The sequence below is a fragment of the Camelus dromedarius genome, chromosome 10 (assembly GCF_036321535.1).
Source record: "Camelus dromedarius isolate mCamDro1 chromosome 10, mCamDro1.pat, whole genome shotgun sequence".
Lineage (NCBI taxonomy): Eukaryota > Metazoa > Chordata > Mammalia > Artiodactyla > Camelidae > Camelus > Camelus dromedarius.
In genome coordinates this window covers 41,975,992-41,996,667 of record NC_087445.1, presented here as the reverse complement: position 1 = coordinate 41,996,667, position 20,676 = coordinate 41,975,992, and the positions used below count along the sequence as shown (strand labels likewise).

The 20,676-nt window shown below is 42.3% G+C and overlaps 1 protein-coding gene across 1 annotated transcript in view; it reads left to right on the top strand.

Annotated features, from left to right (window-relative positions):
- GNA14 (G protein subunit alpha 14) overlaps positions 1–20,676 on the top strand; it is a 152,992-nt gene that overhangs the window by 79,526 nt on the left and 52,790 nt on the right. The window contains exon 2 of the mRNA XM_031449913.2: positions 13,038–13,222. Coding sequence (XP_031305773.1) covers positions 13,038–13,222 — 185 coding nt within the window. The remainder of the gene's footprint in view (positions 1–13,037; positions 13,223–20,676) is intronic.

The following is a 20,676-nucleotide window of genomic DNA, read 5'->3' as shown; positions in this document are numbered from 1 at the left end:
TAACGTTTTTAGGGCTGGGGCAGGACCACAAATGGAAGCCCCTGGCTAATGTCCCCTTGTCACCACCACCTCTCATGCACACAGCAGGGCTTTGCACGTACTCAGGCCAGTACATCCAAGCCCACCCCCCAAATATCTGTCTCTTACTACCTTTCAGGCTTAGGTATGTGACATCAGTGTCACGCTTACCTTCAAGAGGAGGGATCGGGGAAGGGCCTATGGAGGCCCTGGAAGTGGGCTGGGGGGCCAATGGGGCAGTGAAATTCGAGGATCTCAAGTGCCTGGAGCTTGGCCTTGAAGCTGGGAGAGGTTGTGGATGACAAGTGGGCATGTCTCCTTGGTCCTGGGGCCTCATTGCCCCTTTGGGTGGGGAGAGATGAAAGAGGGCCGGAGTGAGGTCCTCTAAAGCTGGGGAAGCTCCTTTGTCCCCCTCCGTTGGTGGCACTGTGTCACGCCCTGGAATATGGGAATAACTGCGGGATGTTGTCTTGCTGGCCCTTATGCTTTCAGACAGCACGCCTCTGAACGTCTGCTCTGTGCAGATTGTTAGGCTAGGTGTTGTGGGAGGACACAAAATACAAAGCTATTTTTAATCGAGTTGTGGGGGAGACAAAAGCTGAACTGAGAATAATTACAAAACAACTAGCTAACAAGGGGGAAATTGAGACCCTAAATTGTTGAGTAAGGGAATTTTGAGTGAAGTAGAGTCAAGTGATGTGGCTGATTTTGAGCCAGAGAGGATCAGGGACCATGGCATTCAGGGCTGCCAGCTTGTGCTTCCAGGGCTCCCGCAGGGACCATGAATGTGTGACTGGGCCTGATGTAAGCAGGGGCGTCTAGGGAGAGAACGTGGGAGCATTTGGGTTAAATGAGTAAATGTATCCTCCAACAAAAGGCGTTCAAATTAAAAATTAAAAAACTGAACAATGGGCTGACCAAACAAAATAGGAATGAGATCCCTGACTCTCAACTTCCAGGGTTGTTGCGGATGAAATTAAAGTGACATTGCCCCATCGATGTAGAAACTTAATTGCTCCAAGGCTGTGTGGTGATGAGGTAAGGAATGCTAAGGAAAATGTAGTCTTAGTTACACCTAATAAAGTAACTTGAAGTAAGAAAGGTGCTTCCATAGGAAACAAGTATGAGGGAAAGAGCTGTAATGAGAAAATTCTTTAGTGTCCTGGAGACACTCCAAATGATGGTTCAGACCAGTGGAGAGCAGGAAGAGCCCTTTTCCCTTTCGTATTGGAAGCATTAAAAGTTTGCTATGTTTCGAAAACATAGAGGGATTCCCTATTCTCCTTTTCATTTCTGTAGAATCCCATCAATAATTATTATATCAAGTTTCTTGGAGTGTGAGCCTGTGATCACATTTCCCAAACAGACACTGTGCTGGGTTAACTAAAGTGTCTCTCCAGTTCATGATGAATTTGGAATCTGTGAATGTGAGCTTACGTGCAGATAGGGTCTTTGCAGATGTAATCAAACCAAGATGTCATACTGGATTAGGATGGGCCCTGAATCCATTGTGACTAGTGTCCTTAGAAGTTGGATGAAATGCGGACACACACACACATATGCACAAACACACACACACACAGAGGATTGATGGCCACATGAAGACAAAGGCACAGATGAGAGGTATGCTGCTGTAGACCAAGAGCATCAAGGATGGTCAACAACCAGTGGAAACTAGGAGAGAAGCAAGGAACATATTCTCTTCCAGAGCCTCTGTGAGAGAATAAATTTCTATCGTTTTAAGCCACCCAGTTTGTGGTATTTTCTTCCAGCAGACTAGGAAACTAGGCACCACTCCCCAACTTCATTATTATTAGAAATGCCACCACGTTCCTGGTCTCAAAGGTTATAATTCCTGTTTCTAACCTTGTCTTGCAAATGCATTCAGTCTTCCAAACCATCACATGTCCTTCTTCCTCTCCTTTTCCACAGTGTTCTCTCTTATCACTTATCATAATAATTAATACTTGAATTCTGCTTTCTAGAATTAAGATAATTTTAATTATCACAAATCATGATGAAATGGCATTATTCTGCCCACTTAATTGATGAGGAAACTGAGGGTCAGAGAGTTGAACTACTTTGTCTAAGGTCAAACAGCTTTCTAGCATATTACAAATTTGGGATTCCAGCAAGGATAAGCCCTTTAATCCAAAAGAAAATACTCAACCCCAAATGGTGTGCTTGGCTTTAATTATTTTTCCACACTGCCTTCTCCATCATCCCAAAGAAAAGACTACAAGAGCTTGTTTGTATCATTGGGGTAAAATGAGAATCATCCTCAAATCATTCTCCTTTGCTCCCCCGTACTTTAGAGGACTCACCCTTAGTTATTTTCCCAGCAGAGGTATCCCAGTGTTGATGTAACAAAAAAGAGCTCATTTGCCTCTTTTTTTTTCTCTTGTAACAACAGAATTTCTTTTATATATTTAATTATAGCCTTAGAAGAGACATTGAATTGGCTTTTTTTCCCCCATCAGTAGGTCACTGGGAATATAATTAATACACATAATAGCTATCTCATATACGGATTTCTTTTAGTTGAAATGGTCCCCTTTGCATACGTTTTCCCACTGTCTGTAACAAAGCAACTACTTGGGTTATGCTGTTCAGCTGGTTTCATAGCAAAGTCCAAAAGTTCATCCTTCCAAACATGTTAGCAGTTCCCACAGTTGTCTTAATGAAAATCTGGGGGTTTTGTTAAGGTGGAGGTTTATGAAAAGGAAAAGCTGGTTGGCTGTGGATTTTCTTGTTTTAGGCTGTATGTTTAAGCAGTAAATTAGCGTTGTAATGCCAGAGGAGGCTGTAAGTCTCTCCCAACCCCAATATGGCAGAGTTATATTGAGAGTGACCCTATGCTTTATTATCCAAACCAGGACACTTTTGAGAATGAAAAAGGATCCTATGAATAATCCCCTGAGAAGAAGCAGTGTAAGCTAGGTCTGGTCCTAGGCAACCAGAGGTATGGTTATCCTGGTTGTTTTAACCCACCTTGGAGAGAGGAGTCCAGCCTGTTTTTGAAATCATTTTTCCCCAAAGAGATGGATGAGTGGGGGTAGAGATTATTATTAATCATGAAGCATTAGATTGTCCCTTGGAAATTATATATGTAACTTTTTTTGGATATCAATAAAAAACACATTGAAAAATTTTTGACCAAATGTTTTGGTCTTAGTCATGCTGGAGCTCATGGTTCTGGGAAGACTGAGGCTCATATGGGACTTGGCCTGGAAGAAAGGCAACCAGGAAGCTGGCCTTACCCTCCTAGGACTAGTGCCCAGCTGAGGCACTCACTAAATGCTGAATAGGCAATGATTGGAATGGCTCTCAGCACGTCCTGAATTGGATTGTGACCTGACTTGATTCACAGTTGTACACCAGAAGAGAAATTTCTCTCTTGCAGAGGGTGAAGCCATGAGGACCATTTGATAAAAACTCGAGTTTCTCAGTTGGCACAAATTTGTTTGTTGTTTTGGGGATTGATGGGAGAATTAAAGTGGAAGAATGTATTTCATTGACATTAGGAAAGGCCCCTGGGAGTTAACTGGTAGGAAAGATTCCAAGGCTTTGTGGTAATGAGATAAGGCATGCTAAGGAAAATGTGTTAGGTACTTCTTCAAATATTTAGACATTTAGTGAGCACCTACTCTAGGGCAAGTGTTGTCCAAGGTGCTGGGGTTCAAAGGTAGCGAAGAGTTTCTAATCTAAGGGAAATCACAGATTAATGGGATGACAGATAAACACAAACATCATGACAAGGCAATATTAATAGCAGAGATATAGTAGGAACAGGAAAAAGAGCATGAGTCTTTCTGCCTGGGAATTCAGGGGGATTCACAGTAAAAAGTGATGGTGGTCCAGTGTGATGAGTTGAGTGTGTTGGTCCAGGAGTCAGCAGGCCTCCTGGGGTAGAGAAAGGAAGGCAAAGGTGACACATCCTGAGCTTTAAGTGGTTGATGTAACATTGCTGGTATCTTGCTGTTATTTAATCCATGTGTTCTTAAACTGGACCTTTCAAGGGTAAATTCATGTATTTTGATCACAACGGTGCTGAAAGACACAATATTCCTACTTGACTATCTACAGTAGTCCCTCCTTATCCCTGGGGGATGCATTCCAAGACCCTCCGTGGATGCCTGAAACCACACATAGTACCAAATTCTATGTACACTATGTCTTTTCCTGTACACACATAACTTTGATAAAGTTTAATTTATAAATTAGGCACAGTGAGAGATTCACAACATAACTAGTAATAAAATAGAACAATTATAACAGGATACTATAATTAAAGTTATGTGAATCTGGTCTCTCTCAAAATATCTTATTATACAAATTTAATGCCTTTTTCATCTTAACTAAGAACTTATTACACGCTGTGGCTATAATTTTGGCAATTTGAGGTGCAGCAGCAAAGCTAGCATGAATTTCTTTCTCCTTCTTCACAGTTTCACGGATAGAAGATTCATTCTTCCTAGAGATCTTTGCCCTCTCAGCATACAATTTTTTTTTCCTTTCCTTACTAAGTCTAGAATTTTTATCTTTCTGCTTAAAGAATGCACTTCACGGCTTCTCTTTGGTGTATCTGAATTGCCAGCATCCCTACTCTTGAGTTTTGGGGCTATTATTAAGTACAATGAGGGTTTTTGAACACAAGGGCTGCGATAACTCGGCAGTCAGTCTGATAACCAGATAGCTACCAGGTGACTAAGGGGCAGGATACGCTGGACAAAGGGATGGTTCACCTCCCAGGCGGGAAGGAGCGGGATGGAGCGGGATGGTGAAAGGTTTCACCAGGCTACGCAGAAGGGCATGCAATTTAAAACAAGAATTCTTTAATCCTGGAATTTTCTATTTAATATTTTCAGACCATGGTTGACCATAGGTAATTGAAACCACGGAAATTAAAACCGGGGATAAGGGGGTGCTACTGTACTTAAATCTGAATAAAATTGTCACCTTCTGCCAGAATGATGAGAGGTACTTCAAGAGAACAACTTTTTAACAGTCCAAGGAGGATGATAGTGCCTTGTACTCTTCAAAGCCCTACACAGTTTGGGAATTCTCTGTGCTTTCATTCTTAACCTGAACCTACATTTAATTGCACTACTATCTACTTTTTTTTAAAAGTACAATTTAACTTATTTTTATTTAAATCTATCTTTGGAGTGGTGGGTGATGGATAAAGAGTGGGCCAGGTTCTCTGTAGTGGCTGGTGGTGCAGCAAAATGCTTCAGTGTTTCGAAATGGTTACCTTGTCTCTGTCGGCCCTTCTTGACGCTTTAGGATTTTAAGTCTATCGTCTCTTTTTAGAGCTTCTTTCTTGTCCTTTCATTTATGTCTTGGCTCCATTCTTTCTCCTATTCTTTCTCAACATGAGCAAAAATCAAGCTTTTAGACAATTGTAACTTGTGCAAGAACAAGTCCTGACGTCAGACTCATTCCTGTGTTGACCATTGTGGGGTTATGTTCTTCCTCATATCCGTTCAAAGGTTGAGAGGCAAAAGTCTTATCAGTGCCCTGGTGGTATGATTTCTTGGTAAACATTTCTGTAAGAATGAGGGAAATGTCAATTTTCAGGAAGAGCAGTGAACTGTGGAAGATTCTAAAAGCATTTATGAAAATGCTTACAATCTGTCTTTTTTAAAAGTAGAGCAATGATGAGTCAAAGTCATATAGCAGAAAGTGATCTCTTGACTCTTGTTATAAGTGAAATGAGTTGTACTTTTAAAGGGATCACTAATATTTTAGCTGTAAGCCACAGAGATTATTTGAATATGTTTCTCCCTATTCTTTGTATGGTTTATTCATTTTTAGGGAAAAGTAATTGGTATCCTGAGCAATTTCCAAAATAGAGTTTTGTCACTAAAAAGCATTGGACTCTTAAGATTCTATATATTTTATTACTTTTCCAGAAATGAGTGATTGACACAGAACAAGCAAAATTGTGTGACTTCCTGAGGGTCAGCTATAACGTTTGGCTAGTAACAAAGATCTCTGGATCATGTGACTACAAAGAAGAGATGCATGTCAATCAATGATAGATGTTTCCTGACATAAAGCAGTAAATACTAAGCTAAATATTTGTATTGAATTTTTCAAGAATACCACATTTATAACAAACTGTAGAAATTTGGTTGTATAGGTAAATAGCTCAAATTAATTTAGAGTAAAAATTAGTCTTGCTGTCTCGTTGCGTTTGAACTTTTAAATGCACTTATGACAAATATAAGAAGCACATTGTTTTTTTGATACTTCAAATTAGAAAAACATTTATTCAGAAATTCTTTGTGATTGAAAATTGTTAGCATGATCTTTTGGCTTTGCCTCATACAAGAACTGCTCAGAAGTCAAGTCTGGACTTGAAAATACCTTCTTGATCAAAATGAGGCCCAAAGACAGAAAGTAGCAGGAAATACTTGGAATTGTTACTTTTCTTCGTTAGGCCATAAAGATGATTTTGTACATTGGTGAGAATAAAAAGATGATAAAATATGATACAGCATCTTTTGAATTCTGCTCCATTGTTTTAGTGTTACTTTGGTTTTTTTAAAAAATCTCACACTGTCTATTCAGCCTCATCACTTCATTTCTTTCAGCTTTTCCTTTTTGTTTCAAAAGCCTTGTACTTACTTCTTCAGTTAAGAGAGGGGCCATGAACCTTGTCTCCTGTTCTGTGTTGCCTAGGACATTACCTCTTCTTTTATGGTGAAAAATTGCTCCTGCCCTATTTGCAAGAGTAGAAGAAGCTGGGGAAGGTGGCATGATTGTGAGGGTGATGTGGGGGTTGGGTAGAAGTAGGCAGGACTGAATAAGTGACTATTTAGGCACCTTAGAAATGTTTTCCCTCTGGAAATGGAAAAACTAAGCTCCCACAGATGTATTTTATTCATGCAGAAGTGAAATTGGAGCTTGGTATAAAAACTCATCACATAACAGAACATAATGTAACTCTCTGAGCGTTCCAGTCCCAGGTAGCTTAGTAGAGGTTCCCCTTGGAAGAGCTCTGAGAAAGGCTTCCCAGTCCCAGGGAATCAGAACCCCAGGAGCTCCAGTTAAAAATGCACATTGCCAGGCTCCTGCAAGGACCAGTCAGGCTTGAACTGAGGAGGAGCCCAGGAATCTGCGTTTTTGTGGCACATCCCTCCCTCCATTGGATTGCACTTAGGTAGATGTCTTAGTTCATTTGGGTTGCTGTGAAATACCCCAGACTGGGTAGCTCACGCACAACAGAAATTTATTTCTCACAGTCTGGAGGCTGGAAGTTGGAGATCAGGGTGCCACCAAGGCTGGGCTCTGGTGAGAGCTCTCCTCCAGGTGGCAGACGTCTCCTGGCATCCTCACGTGGTAGAAGGGGCAGGGGAGCACTCTGGGCTCTCTTTTATTAGGGCACTAATCCCATTCATGAGGCCTCCACTCTCATGACCTAATTAACTCCCAAAGCCCCTCCTGATACCACCTGTTTGGGCATAAGGTTTTCAGCAAAACAACGAGGCCCTGCTGTAGAGCACAGGAGCTATATTCAATACTTCCCAACGGCCTATAATGAAAAAGAATATGAAAAGGAATATATGTATATGTATAAATGAGTCACTGTGCTGTACACCAGAAATCAGCACAACATTGTAAATTGACTATACTTCAATTAAAAAGAAAGAATTTTGGGGGGACACAAACATTCTGACCGTAGCAGTCGGGAGTCATTTGGGATTTTCCCCAACGTTAGCCGGATCCGCTCCCAAATCAGCATCTTAAGGACAACGAGCACCAGGATTGCAGCACTCTTAGGTGCATAAACTCCCACCGCGTGGCCCAAGGTCAGCGGTGAGTTTCCGGGGGTCCAGGCAACGTGCCCCCAAATCCAGGCCCTTTCCTCTGGGCCACTCTCCTTGCTACTGAGAACGGCTCCTGCTTAAGGATGGCAAAAGGAATTTTCTTAACGCACCTACCTCACTACCAGGAAACCCTGATACGGAACCTGGGCCTCCCTGTGTGGCTGGCCCCGGGGCCCGTGTGTCCTCATCAGACCGGGCAAGTGGCAGGGCGCCTGCTCCCGTGGGAGGCTGCTTTGTGTACTCAGCAGACTCGTCCAGTTAGTCCGGAGTCTTCTCTTGGCCAGGCAAAACCTCTTCCTATCGCTTTCCCAAACCGTGCTCGTCCTGGTTGTCTTAAGTCAGTAAATACCCAAGCACAGATGTCTTTCAGACTCGTACTCTGTGCTCTGATCTAGGCTCCAAAGATACCAGGGAACAAGTGCGATAAGGCCCTGTCCCCACAGAGCCAGCCTGCCAGTCACGTGAGAATGTCCATACCTTCTTCTGCCCGTTGGTCTCCTAGATCATATACACCAACGTCCAGAATTGTGTCCCCACTTTTGTTCTGTTTATGTACATTGTCTTCTGTAACACGGAGCTGAAAACAGCAGTTTCCCCTAGATAGTTTCAGAACACATCACAGACTTCGGGAGGTGGCTCTGCCCATCTGAGAAGCTTTATCAGCTCCTCGCTTTGACTCTCCGGGAGGCGGTCTTAACTCAAGGTTGTAGTGAACTTGAGAACAATTGGCTTTCTGTGTAAATGTCCTTGGTCTATCACTTGGAAAGGATTTATTTTACTTTGGCCTCTGTTTCCTCCTGTCTCCTCAAAAGCAACTTCCCCGCCCCTACCCCCAGCCTTTTGTGTGTTCAAAATTAAGCTGAAACTTGAACCTCATTGCTTTCTCACATCTCAGAAAGTGTTTAGAATTTTAGTGCTGAGACATTTTGCTGGACCCTTTTCAGCTACATGAGTTTCAACCTTCAGTGTTTTTGTATGTGGGTGAGGTTCATGGGTAGAATTTCAGAAGCCTCTAGAGAGAAGGAGAGAGAAAGCTCCTTTAAGGATGGAGAGTAAATGGCTACATTTCACATAAAGAGGACAATAATTTGTGTGCATTGTTTTCTGAAAAAAAATACACAGATCACTGGGGATAGACAAGATGCTTGTAGTTACAATATCACTGAAGTCTTATGATAATGTATTTAATGTGAGTCCTCATGGCAGATAATACTGGCTTTTCACTCATGACATTCATGTTTCCTTACATAACAAGCTTATTTAAATAAAAAAACTTCCATATTATATAATCGTACAGAATGGTACATGGATATGATAAAAATAGCAGGGCAGGTACACAGATGATGAGTTTGAGGAAACTCCTGGTGAGTTTACTCCTGGTGAAGTTGATGCCAGGAGTCAGTGTCTTGAGAAAAGCTCCCAGCCCTGCAAAGTGCCCACCTCCACCCACAGAAGCAGGAAGCCCACGGAGCTGAACTTTCACTTAAATGGAGCACAAGTTGTCCATATGTGCTGACCGTGCCAGGATGGCCAGCCACGTAAGTGTGGAGTGACCACTTAACTGAGTGTCTGTGCTGGAAAAGGAAATAACTCACGTTGAAGGCTGGGCGAGGCAGAGGATCCTGGCAGAACGCTATAGTGAGAGACTCAGAAGCGTATGCGAGCCTTACGAGAAGCAGGTGGGAGAAGCAGGTTGGTCTCCTGCCTGGAGGTCAGAGGGCACAAAGCAGGGAACGCGCACCAGGCCCTCTGGGGAATCTGCTACCAGCCAGAGTGCCTTACCCAGAAGTTACCTGCTGATGTTATTACAGACCACATTTGCAGTAGGATAAGTAAGAACCTCAAACTAGCAGGCTCTTAATGAAAGTTTTGAAGTACTTATAACCCATTGTTGACCACCGCCCCTACCCCAAGTATGAAAATAGTGAAGCAAAAACTAAATGGAGGAGAGCAGGCGTTCCCCTTACTTATACTTGGAACAGAATCTAGAGATGGAATTGTAATTTTACTCCTTTCCCTGCTCTGTGTTTTAACCACATTGGATTCAGGAGCGAAAGTCCTCTGGGCTGCAGTCCCCTCCACTGTCTCCCCTCCCTTGTCTCATCTGATTAAATCTCTTGGTCACCTGACACCAAAGTTCGCCTTCGAACCAAAGGCTTCCTCCTCCCTGTGAACCAAAATGATGCTCCCAGAGTGAGGGCTCACATTCTCCAGCTGTCGGCAGGGGCCCGGGAGGGGTGCCCACCTGCTTGTTGATATTGTGGGGGAGTCCATGAGAAAGTTCTCAGAAAGGGATAAGAAACAAAGGGGAGTGGACCCACGCTACTGACCCAAACCACACATTCTAATTGCAATTAGGTAAGATGTCAAAGCTAGGTCACCTAATCCTCCAATCACCGATAATTCTCATTCTAAAAGTCTTATCCTTTAGATGTTTCTTTTACTCGTCCAGAATAAGTGAACAGTTGCACTTACTGTATAAGTGTTGAGTTTCTGTTCAGAAGAATTAAGGAAACTCAGCTCAGACCCTTAGCTTGAGTTTACTGGTCCCCTGGTCCTGGTCACAGCCGTCATTGCCAAGAATGACTTTCCTCTCATGTGTCCGCCCCCACGTCAGCCCCCCTCTGCTATTGGAACCGGCTCATTTAGAGCAGAGCTCTGAAGAACTAAAGTCCTAAGTGTTAGAGTCTCAGTACCAGATGAAGTCAGTGCTTTAGCTGATAGGAGGGTGTGGCTTGGCCATTTGTTTGGGAAAACACTCAGTGTACATGGTGTTATTGTGGGAAGTGGATATACCAATGTAGGTCTGGATTTAGACTCAAGACTCAACACTTCCAAACTGAGTGACCTCAGACAGACTTTGACCTTGGACAAAGATTATATAAACTGTGTAATCTTTTTGATTTTCAGTGTCCCTTCTGGAAAAAGAAGATATGAGCTGGGTTGTGTTGAGTCTTAACTGAGAGTGAGAGGCTGCCCCACATCCAGCCTCTGCTCTCTCAACCTCAGCCCTGGGTGGTGTGTCTCTTCTTTGCCTTTGCCTAGCCTTTTTTTGCCCCATGTTTGGTTTTTTATTCTTCAAATAATCACAGTATAGAACTTAGAATATTTTAAACTATTAGTATTGATAGAATACATTTATAACTTCTTTTTAATTAATCTTTAAAATCACTTTTAACCTTTTCTTTTCAAAATGTTCCAGGTCCAAAAGCAAAATCAATGACTTTTTAAAAATGTTTCTGTGTTTGGGGCTGGTAGTGGGGTTGACTTTACCTTCTTGTAGGTGAATGGCTTTAATATCTGAAAAGGTTCTCTACCCTGGTGTAGAACTTTGGGGTGAGTCTTGAGTGATTTTTCTGGCTTAAGAGGGCCCAAGTTATAGTGTGCCTTGAGATGGTTATATTATCTTTCCGTTCTGTCAGCTTCATGGTGTGTAGCATGTAGAAGTATTAACATTAGCTTGAGGAAAGGTAGCTCTGGACCCGAGGTCAACCTTGCTGGAGGGAATAGAAGCAATCATGGCAACATAATAGATGGAAGAAGATGTAGGGACCCCAAGATTCTGTAAGAGCAGAGATCTAATCTGATCCAGGACTCTGGACCAAGCTCTGACAGTGTAGGGTCTTCCCACAGTTCCTCACATTATCATACGGGGTCTAAACAACCGAGAGTCACCACGAAAGGGTGGCTTCAGGGGCACCTGGTCTTATCACAATAATCTTTAGACAATTCATATCTTAATTTTCTGCAGTTGTCCATTTTATAAGACCTATGCAGGAAGACTGACGTTTCAACGTTTGTTACATCCATTCTTTCATTTAGCCACTTAAAAAAAATTGAAGTATAGTCAGTTACAATGTGTCAATTTCTGGTATACAGCATAATGTCCCAATTATGCATATATATATACATATATTTGTTTTCATATTCTTTTTCATTAAAGGTTATTATAAGATATTAAATATAGTTCTCTGTGCTATACAGAAGAAATGTGATTTTTAAATCTATTTTTATATATAGTGGTTTAACATATGCAAATCTTAAACTCCAAATTTATCCCTTCCCACTCCCTTACCCACCATAACCGTAAGTTTGTTTACTATGTCTGCAAGTCTGTTCTTTTTGTAGATAAGTTCACTAGTGTCCTCTTTTTTCTTCTTTCTTTTTTTTTTTAGCTTCCACATATGAGTGATATCATATGGTCTTTCTCTTTCTCTTTCTGGTTTCCTTCACTTAGAATGATGATCTCTAGGTCCATCCATGCTGCTGTAAATGGCATTATTTTATTCTTTTTTATGGCTGAGTAGTATTCCACGGTGTAAATATACCACAGATTGTTTATCCACTCATCTATCGATGGACATTTAGTTTGCTTTATTTAGCCACTGTCTGAGAGCTGACTCTCTAGCTGGCGCAATGTTGGTGGTACCCAAATGAGTGACTCCCATGCCCTACCCATCCCAGACTAAGGATGTAGTAAGAGACATATCAGCAAGCAATCATTTAGGGGATGTGCCCCACTGGTGTGTCCACAGGCACTTTGAGGGCTTAAAGGGGATGGGCCTAACTGTTCTGGGGGTGGAGGGAAAGAAAATTCCTTTGGTGGGGTGATATTTGTGGTGAAACTTGCAGGCTGAGGCATGGGCAGCCTGGCTTCTAATCCCAGCTCCATATTTGCATCGGTCTTGACAGTTTCCTCATCCCCAGCTTGGGCAGACAGCACCCACCTTTCCTGCCTCCAGAGGTGGAAGGGAGGCAGCAGTGAGCAGAAGGTTCTTTCTCGCACCCCTGCAGCGTGCTAGTTGTTGACACATGTTTCCAGGTCTTAGGGCAAGGGATGCAGGGCGTGGGTGGTTCCCTGGGGCCTACACAGTGTCAGTCACAAGAGCTGATGGTTAGGATTGCTCCTAGGGACACTCATGTGTCCTCAATAAATCGTGTGTGCACATACGTGTGATATTCAAGGCCTTCTAGAGCACAGGGTAAGGACCCCTCTGCCCAGGGGTTTAGGATGGTATTACTCTCCAGCTTAAACTATGTAAGCATTCAGCAGTCCCTTTCCAAGTCCAGCCCATCCACCTCCTACTCCTAACATTGGCCAACTGTGCCTGGAGGTCCTTCCTCTCTCAGTGTGCGCCTTTGAAAGACCGCTGACTACGGTTTTCACTTGTGTTGTCCTGTTAGGAACCGGTGAAAGTGGCAAAAGCACCTTCATCAAGCAGATGAGGATTATCCACGGGTCTGGTTACAGCGACGAAGACAGAAAGGGGTTCACAAAGCTGGTTTACCAAAACATTTTCACCGCCATGCAAGCCATGATCCGCGCCATGGACACCCTGCGGATCCAGTATGTGTGTGAGCAGAATGAGGTAAGGAGCTTCAGGGTGTTGGACCTGTGGGTGAATGCAGGCTCTCCTCTTCTGGTCAGCCTGTGTCTCTGAACTAAAAGATTTATTGGGTGCTTCTGTCAGCGGCCAAAAGCAGCTCTGGAGCTCAGGCTTGGGGCAGAGTTCCTCCCGAGGATTGTGGTGAATTTAGTAACAGCCCTGCAGTCTTATTTCTGCAGAAGTTCTAGCACAAAAGCAGTGTGTTGCTTCCCATTGCGCCATGATTCAGAAGTGTGGGTAGTCCTTTCGGTGGCTTTTTTCAGGTGCTGAGAAAAGAAAGACACACAGACACATCTTTTCTTTTGGCTAAGATACCTGGTTAATTTCTAACTTCCTTAGCGCCATGGAGACCTTGGGTTTACAATGGCCAACTTTTTAAGAATTCTAAGTCTTAGGAAGTATTTTCCTAAATGCCCTGCAGACTGCTCAAAGAAGTCAGCAGGTTTTGTTTATTTTGGGAGCTAGCCCTTCTTAGGAGCTAATGGTGGTTTATGAAGAGTGAAGCTCTTGTCCCAACTAGCAATGGACTCTGATAAAGTAAGGGTATCAAGCTGCCACTGGCTTTCCTATCACCTGGGGTTATTTGAAATACACATGTGTTTAAGACTGTAGGAAAATAATGAGGCAGGAGGGTGGGAGGAAGAGACAAAAAAACATTTTATATGGTATACTGGAATGTAAAGCCATAGGGAAATGTTGTGTCTGAGCTCATTAAGAATCTAGATGACAAACAGGGTTTATTTAAAGTAATTGATACCAAGTTACAACATGACATGATGCTAAAGAGAAAAATTCTAAGATGAACCTCTTGTGGATCTATTAAAAAGAATTCAGCTGCTCAGTCTGCTTGGATCTAGAGATTCTACTAAGTGAAGTCAGACACAGAAAGGCAAATATGATACCACTTATATGTGGACTCTAAAATGTGATACAAATGAACTTACTTACAAAACAAACAGACTTACAGACATAAAAAACAAACTTACGGTTACCAAAGGGGAAAGAGGGGAAGAGATAAATTAGGAGTTTGAGACTTGCAGATACAAACTACTGTATATAAAACAGATAAACAACTAGGTCCTACTATACAGCAGAGGGAACTATATTCAATATCTTGCAATAACCTATAATGAAAAAGAATACATACATATATATATATAACTGAATCACCATGCTGTACACCAGGAACTAACACACATTGAAATCAACTATACTTCAATTTGAAAAATATTTTAAAAAATTAAAAAAAGAATTTAGCTGCTAAAATGCCAGAATTGCTTAAAGTCTTACGTGTGGACCTCAGGGACATCATGAACTTGAGACACCTGTTTTCAAGTATATTTTATACATGTGATATATACAAAGAGTTTTGTAGCAATGGATCTAATGCTTGTCTTACTCAGTGGCTGGGCTACATAGGAGAACACAGCTTGCACCGAATTTTAGATGTATCTTTATGGCGTGACTGCAACCTCATGTCTTTACCACCATCTCCTTGCAGTCTTGAGGAAATGAAGGGGTGTGTCTTGGCTATAGCTTCAACCTTGAACAGTGTCAGGCTGAAAAGTGTGTGTATGTGTGTGCACGTGCGGGGGCCGTGGTGGGAGTTAGCTTTTACTCTGTCTGGTGCCAGGTCACATGCGGGGTCCATACTGAGCCTTCCGGAGATTCTGGAAGTGATTCTGATGATTCCTATACACGTTGGTTTTGAATACACGCATTATACCTTTTTGAATGTGTGCATTAAAAAAAAAAAAAAAGAAAGAAAAACCCCGTGCAAGTTATTTTAAAAATAAGGCCATCTGTGGAAATTTAAGATTATTTCAGAGAAGAGGTATGTCAGGAACGTCCTTGTGGTGATTTTAGTTAATGTATTTTCCTTCTTTGTAAAGAGGCATTTTGTTTCCCAGTCATAATGGGGTGGCTGGGGAAAGCTTGGAATTTAGGGGTAGCTTTGTAAATAGGCCTGTTGAGAAGAAAAGGCTCAGATAGAAGTCGGTGCTGCTTACCTTGGCAATGGGTGTTGGTAAACCTGATCAGATTTAGTAATCAAGGTCTCTGGGTTTGTTTTGGTTTGGTTTTCCCTGAAGGTCTTCTAGAGGTACTCTGAGTTTATATTTCACACAAAGAGGTTTTATAGGGTTGGATGTTCCACCACTTTCTTCTTTCCTCTTGATCTTAATTCTTTTTCGTAAGGCCATGTCCACTTGCCCACTAATCTGCGTTAGTTTCCTTGCAGCTGCCATAACACAGGACCTTGAACTGGGTGGCTTGAAACAGATTTATTCCTTCACGGTTCTGAAGTCTGGAAGTCTGAAATCAAGGTGACTGGTTCCAACTAGAGGCTCTCGGGGAGGCTCTGTTCCATGCTGCTCTCCTGGCTTTTTGTGGTTGCTGGCAATCTTCAGTGTCCTTTGGCTTATAAATGCGTGAACCCATTACTGACTCTGTCTTCATATAGAGTTCCCTCCTGTGTGTGTCTCTGTGTTCACATGGCATCCTCCTCTCTGCTTGTGTCTGAATCTCCCTCTTCTTATGAGGACACCAGTCTCTGGGTAGGGCCCATCCTAATCTAGTGTGACCTCACATAGCTTGATTACATCTACAAAGACCCTATTTCCAAATAGTTACTTTCTAAGGTTTGGGGTTTGCTTGAATTTCAGGGGAGTACTATTCAACCTAGCACAGTCTGCCCTCTGCCCCCACAGATTGTCCATCCCATAAACAAAATACATTCACCCCATTCCTATATACCCCAAAGTCTTAACCCATTCCAGCATTAACTGTAAGTCTCAAAGCTAATCTAAATGTCAACCCAAAAGGCCCCCAATCTCATCATTTAAATCCTCCAAATCAGGGATGGGTGAGTCTCTGGATATGGTCCATCCTGGAGCAGAATTCCTCTTCTTCCGCAGATCAGTGAAGCTAGGAGATGAGTCAGTGCTACCTGTCTCCTCCCCCATTGCTGTCTCTGGCTCCATTCTCAGTGCCTTCTTTCTACTTCAAGTACTTGCATTCCTGCTTCATAAACTCCCTCTTATCTCTCAAACACATGCCAGGGACGAACCACATGTTGAAGTGATTTAAGGAGAGGCAACAGAATGAGTGGAAAGAACACTGGGTTGGTCCCCTCAGTCTGGGCTCTACTGATGGCTCCCCTGGGGGTCTCGAGCCAGGGTCAGAGAGTAAATATTTTTGGCTTTGAGGGCTCTGTAGTCTCTGTTGCAACTCTTCTGCCTATTGTTTGTGCAGACGTAGCCCTGGGCAGTGCATAAACCAGTGAGTGAGGCTGACTTATAAAGGCTATTTGCAAAATGTGAAAGCTGTTCTTAACCTCATGGTTAAAACAAACAGCCAAGAGCAGATTTAGTGCATGGGCTGGAGTTTGCTGACTCAGTCCTAGTGGAAGCCTTGTAACCTCTCCGGTCTTGCACTCCTCATCTGTTAAACGTAGACAGTGCATGCTCTGCCTACTCCATAGGCCGACCGACGTGAGCCAAAGGAAGTTCTTTGCAGATTAAATGGCACTGGAGAAATGGAAGGTTATTACTCGGGCAAGCTTGAAAACCAAAAATGGACTCACTGTTCCTTCTATTATTTGTTTAGGTCATTTGGATCCATTTATTTATTATTTTCCAAATACTTTTCTCTGGGGGCTAGTCCTGATTCCAAATGTGAAACTATAACAAAGTTCCCTTCTTAGGTCATAGAATGATAAAATGATTAGTGCTCTAGGAGTTTAAGTAATTACTTAAGGCGCATGATATATGCTTTCTTTACAAAGTATTGCTTCATTTAAAACAGTGGATTAGTTAAGACAGGGATGAACATGCCTTAATCAGCTTTTCTTTTCAGTCGTGCTATCATTCCCTCACTTCTTACCGCTGAATGTTTATTTCCATTATTTGATTTTTTTTTTTTGGAGCTGGAAACGCTTTCTTTAAAGTATCTAGAAGGGAATTAAGAGTGCTTTTATAGGGTTTTATTTTAAATGTGAGCAAGATTACTGCTCAGCTAGGTGGCTGAAAATCTTTGCCTCTTACTTGACAGGCTGCTTACGAAAGGAAATTGATCAGGAATTTACTGTAGCATTCGGTTTTTAACCATGTTTTTTCAGTTAAGATACAGCCTTGAAGATTATTTCCTTATATGCTGCTGGCCTTTTTTTTTTTTTTTCAAAAGAAATGATTCATATGTATTTGCTCACCCTGTTGATAAGTCATAATTTTTATGAATGTCTCTCAAGAGTGTCGTATGAGCACATATTAGAATTTATGACTTGAATAAATATTACAAAGGCGTTTGCTCAATGTCATGACTCCTAAATTAGAATTAACTTATAACTTGTGTTCACTAGTGATAATTTCACCGAAAAGCTTCATAGTTTTTACTGTTTGTAGTGTTTCCTAATTAAGAAATTCTCATTCCAGGCCTGTCCTGTGGTGAAGGAAATCTTACCCCTTCAACATTCTGCAGAATCTGCTTGGATAGTTCAGAAATAGAATTTCCCAAGGGCAAAGGACAGCCTTGCCTGATATATCAGGAACTTTTTAGCTCTATATTCAGTGATTGTTAGAAAAGAGAACAAGACCCCTGCACTGTGGCTGCATCCTATTTGCATGTAACTCACACACATTTAATTGTAAGGGCTCATCGTAAAAACAAAAACAACATCTTAAAAAAAGAGAGTTAATCATTAAACATAAAAGGAGTATTTTCCCTGCCATCCTGCTCCAAGTACCTGATCCCATTGTATAAATATACCACATCTTTATCCAGCCATCTGTCAGTGGACATTGAGGCTGTTTCCATGTCTTGGCTATTGTAAATAGTGCTGCTATGAACATTGGGGTGCAGGTGTCTGCTGTCTTGATTCAAGTTCTGCACGTCTTTCATTTGGGTAGACAGATGTCTTTGTCGTCAGTTCCCTGCAGTGTCTTGGGTTTCAGTCCCTTGGAGCTCCAGGCTCTCCTGACTGCTGGGTGTATCAGACACATGCGAAACAATGGTCCTCAGTCTTGGGGGCTGTTGGAATCTCCTGGGAGGCTCTTCTCTGCTGCCCAGGGTACCACTCCAGAAAGTCGGAGCTAAATTTTCTTGGGATGCGGCCCAAGCTTCTGGATTGACTTTTAGAAGCCTCCCAGGTGATTCTGATTAGGCAGCCAAGGTTGAGAACCACTGATGTATGTATCTGAACACTATCTGGAGGCGTTCAGTTCAGATTCTACTTTCCTATCAACCTTTCCATAGAGGAGAGGGGGGCTTCTGGTGATCTCTTCCGTGGAATGGCCTAATTAATCTCCATCCCCAGGTAAACTGAGTGGCCAGCACTGAGGGTGTTTGTTCAGCTCAGCAGTGCTGGGGGGCCTTGGGGAGATGAGGCGATGTCACTTTGGCAGCATCTCCAGGTGACGTTTTTGAATTCATGGCAGATTCTGTTTGTTTCCTTTCAGTCTCTCAGGGGCCCAGCACAGTATCGTGCCGAGAGCTTCTAGGGATGGGGTGGGAGTCAAGGATGAAGAATGAGCCACGTTTCATTCTCCGGAGGTCACGTCCCTGGGTCTTCTCACTCTCTTTGTCCTGCTGTTGCTACAAGAAAGTTACCATTTCTTTTTGTTCAGTAAAGGATCAGGGAAAGATGTTATGCTGATAACATGCCCAAGGTATAGATATGGTTTATAATAAAAACACATTACAATTTCATTTTATGAGAGATATTACATGAAGAAATTGAGTAGTTATATATTTTCACTCATCATTAACAGACATTCTTACTTATTGAGATGGTGATTCACTAGGTATAAAACTTAAACATCAAGTATCCAACTTTGCATTTAAGCAACAAAGTCTGGCATTGATGGGGCAGAATCACAGAAGACATTTTCTAACACCAAAAAGAGCCTCGATAATGTCTATATAACTCCTCCAGCTTAACTTTGCATCCTCAGAAAGCAAGAGGCTGCAGGTCCAGAAGGGTCTATTAAAGACGCATGTGAGGAAATCAGGCACAGTTGAGTGGCCAACTCAGGTGGCTCTTTATAGAAGAGTTTCTCAGGGCTTATGTATTTTGAGACCCTCTTATTTTCTAATTTTTCAAACATTTGTTTAACTGTATTTTTCCATCCCACTTCCTCATCCAATTTGAGAAGTCGGATTCTGCATGAGCCTCTGGGAACAGGGAAGCCAGTGTCGAGTCTTTGGCTGTAGCCCAGGGTTAATGGTTCTCTGGCACACGGTAAACGCAGGCTCTGCATTCCTGTGTCCGAGTGGATGCTAAAAATCGCCTGGCACATTTTTCTCCTTACTAAGAATCTGGAGTTCTAGGTAGTGTCACCGCAACGACCAAGTCTCCACCAAAATCCTAGGCTGGAGTTTTCCCATTTATCCCAATAGTTCTCTGATGAATCAGTGTTGACTTTCATGTGAAAGTTGCTTCAGAGCTGGAGATGTAAGAGCTCGGAAAATGGGAAAGAATAGGAGGAAAATAAGAAAGCACTGGTTTTCTCCTTAATCACAGTCAGAAGTAAATCTGACCACCCTCAACCCATTAAGCCTGGCTTGGGAGCTGAGGAAGGTTTGGGGCCAATGATGGGTAATGAGATTGATTTGACCATTGAAATACTAATTTCTTCCCTTACCTCGAGGATAGATATGAACCGACCACATCCAAAGAAATGCTTGAGAAAATCTGGCGAAAAGGGAAAATCTCACAAAGTTACAAACAATCTAAGAACTAGTGTGACCATCCTTCTGTTTGAACATCTATCCATCCGTCTGACATATGTGAAATATTTGCCTTGAGTCTTTTAAATTGCACCCAACTTTGCTGCTATCTTAAAATACAAGATGAACACGTGAAACACCCTCAGAATTCAAAATTCCGTAGCAAAAGCTAGAATCATTGATGCTGGTAAAATTCTTATTAGGTCTAAAGTCTTTCACAGTTTGCTTTCTCTTCAGGGCTGAGCAGCACTCTCATTTTCTGATGGTAGAGAGGTAACAGTGTGTCAGTGGTACTCTTTTTCTCAGACCTGCCTTTTCTGATTAGTTACTTCACTGATGAATGAATGCCACAAACATGTGCCAAGAGGTAAATTATCCCAGGGTTTGTTTTAGAGTCCTTCGAGGAGAATCACGTGTTCATCTGGTATTATTGAATTTAGAGGTAGATTTTCTTATTAACTGGTTAATCAACTCTGCAGTGTTATCATAGGCAAAACATTCCAGAAAGCATTCTTTCTCTATTGAAAGCTTTTTTTCCCCAGGTGTGGGCTCAAATGGGATGCAGTTACTAATCCAACAGAAACAAACTGTTCAAGGTTTGTGTGTGTGCACGTGTGCACAGTGTGTACGGGGGGGTGAGTGGGTGTATTTACTAGTAAACCTATCTTCAGAGTTAAAACCATATTCATTAGTAGCCAAAACAGTTGGCTGTT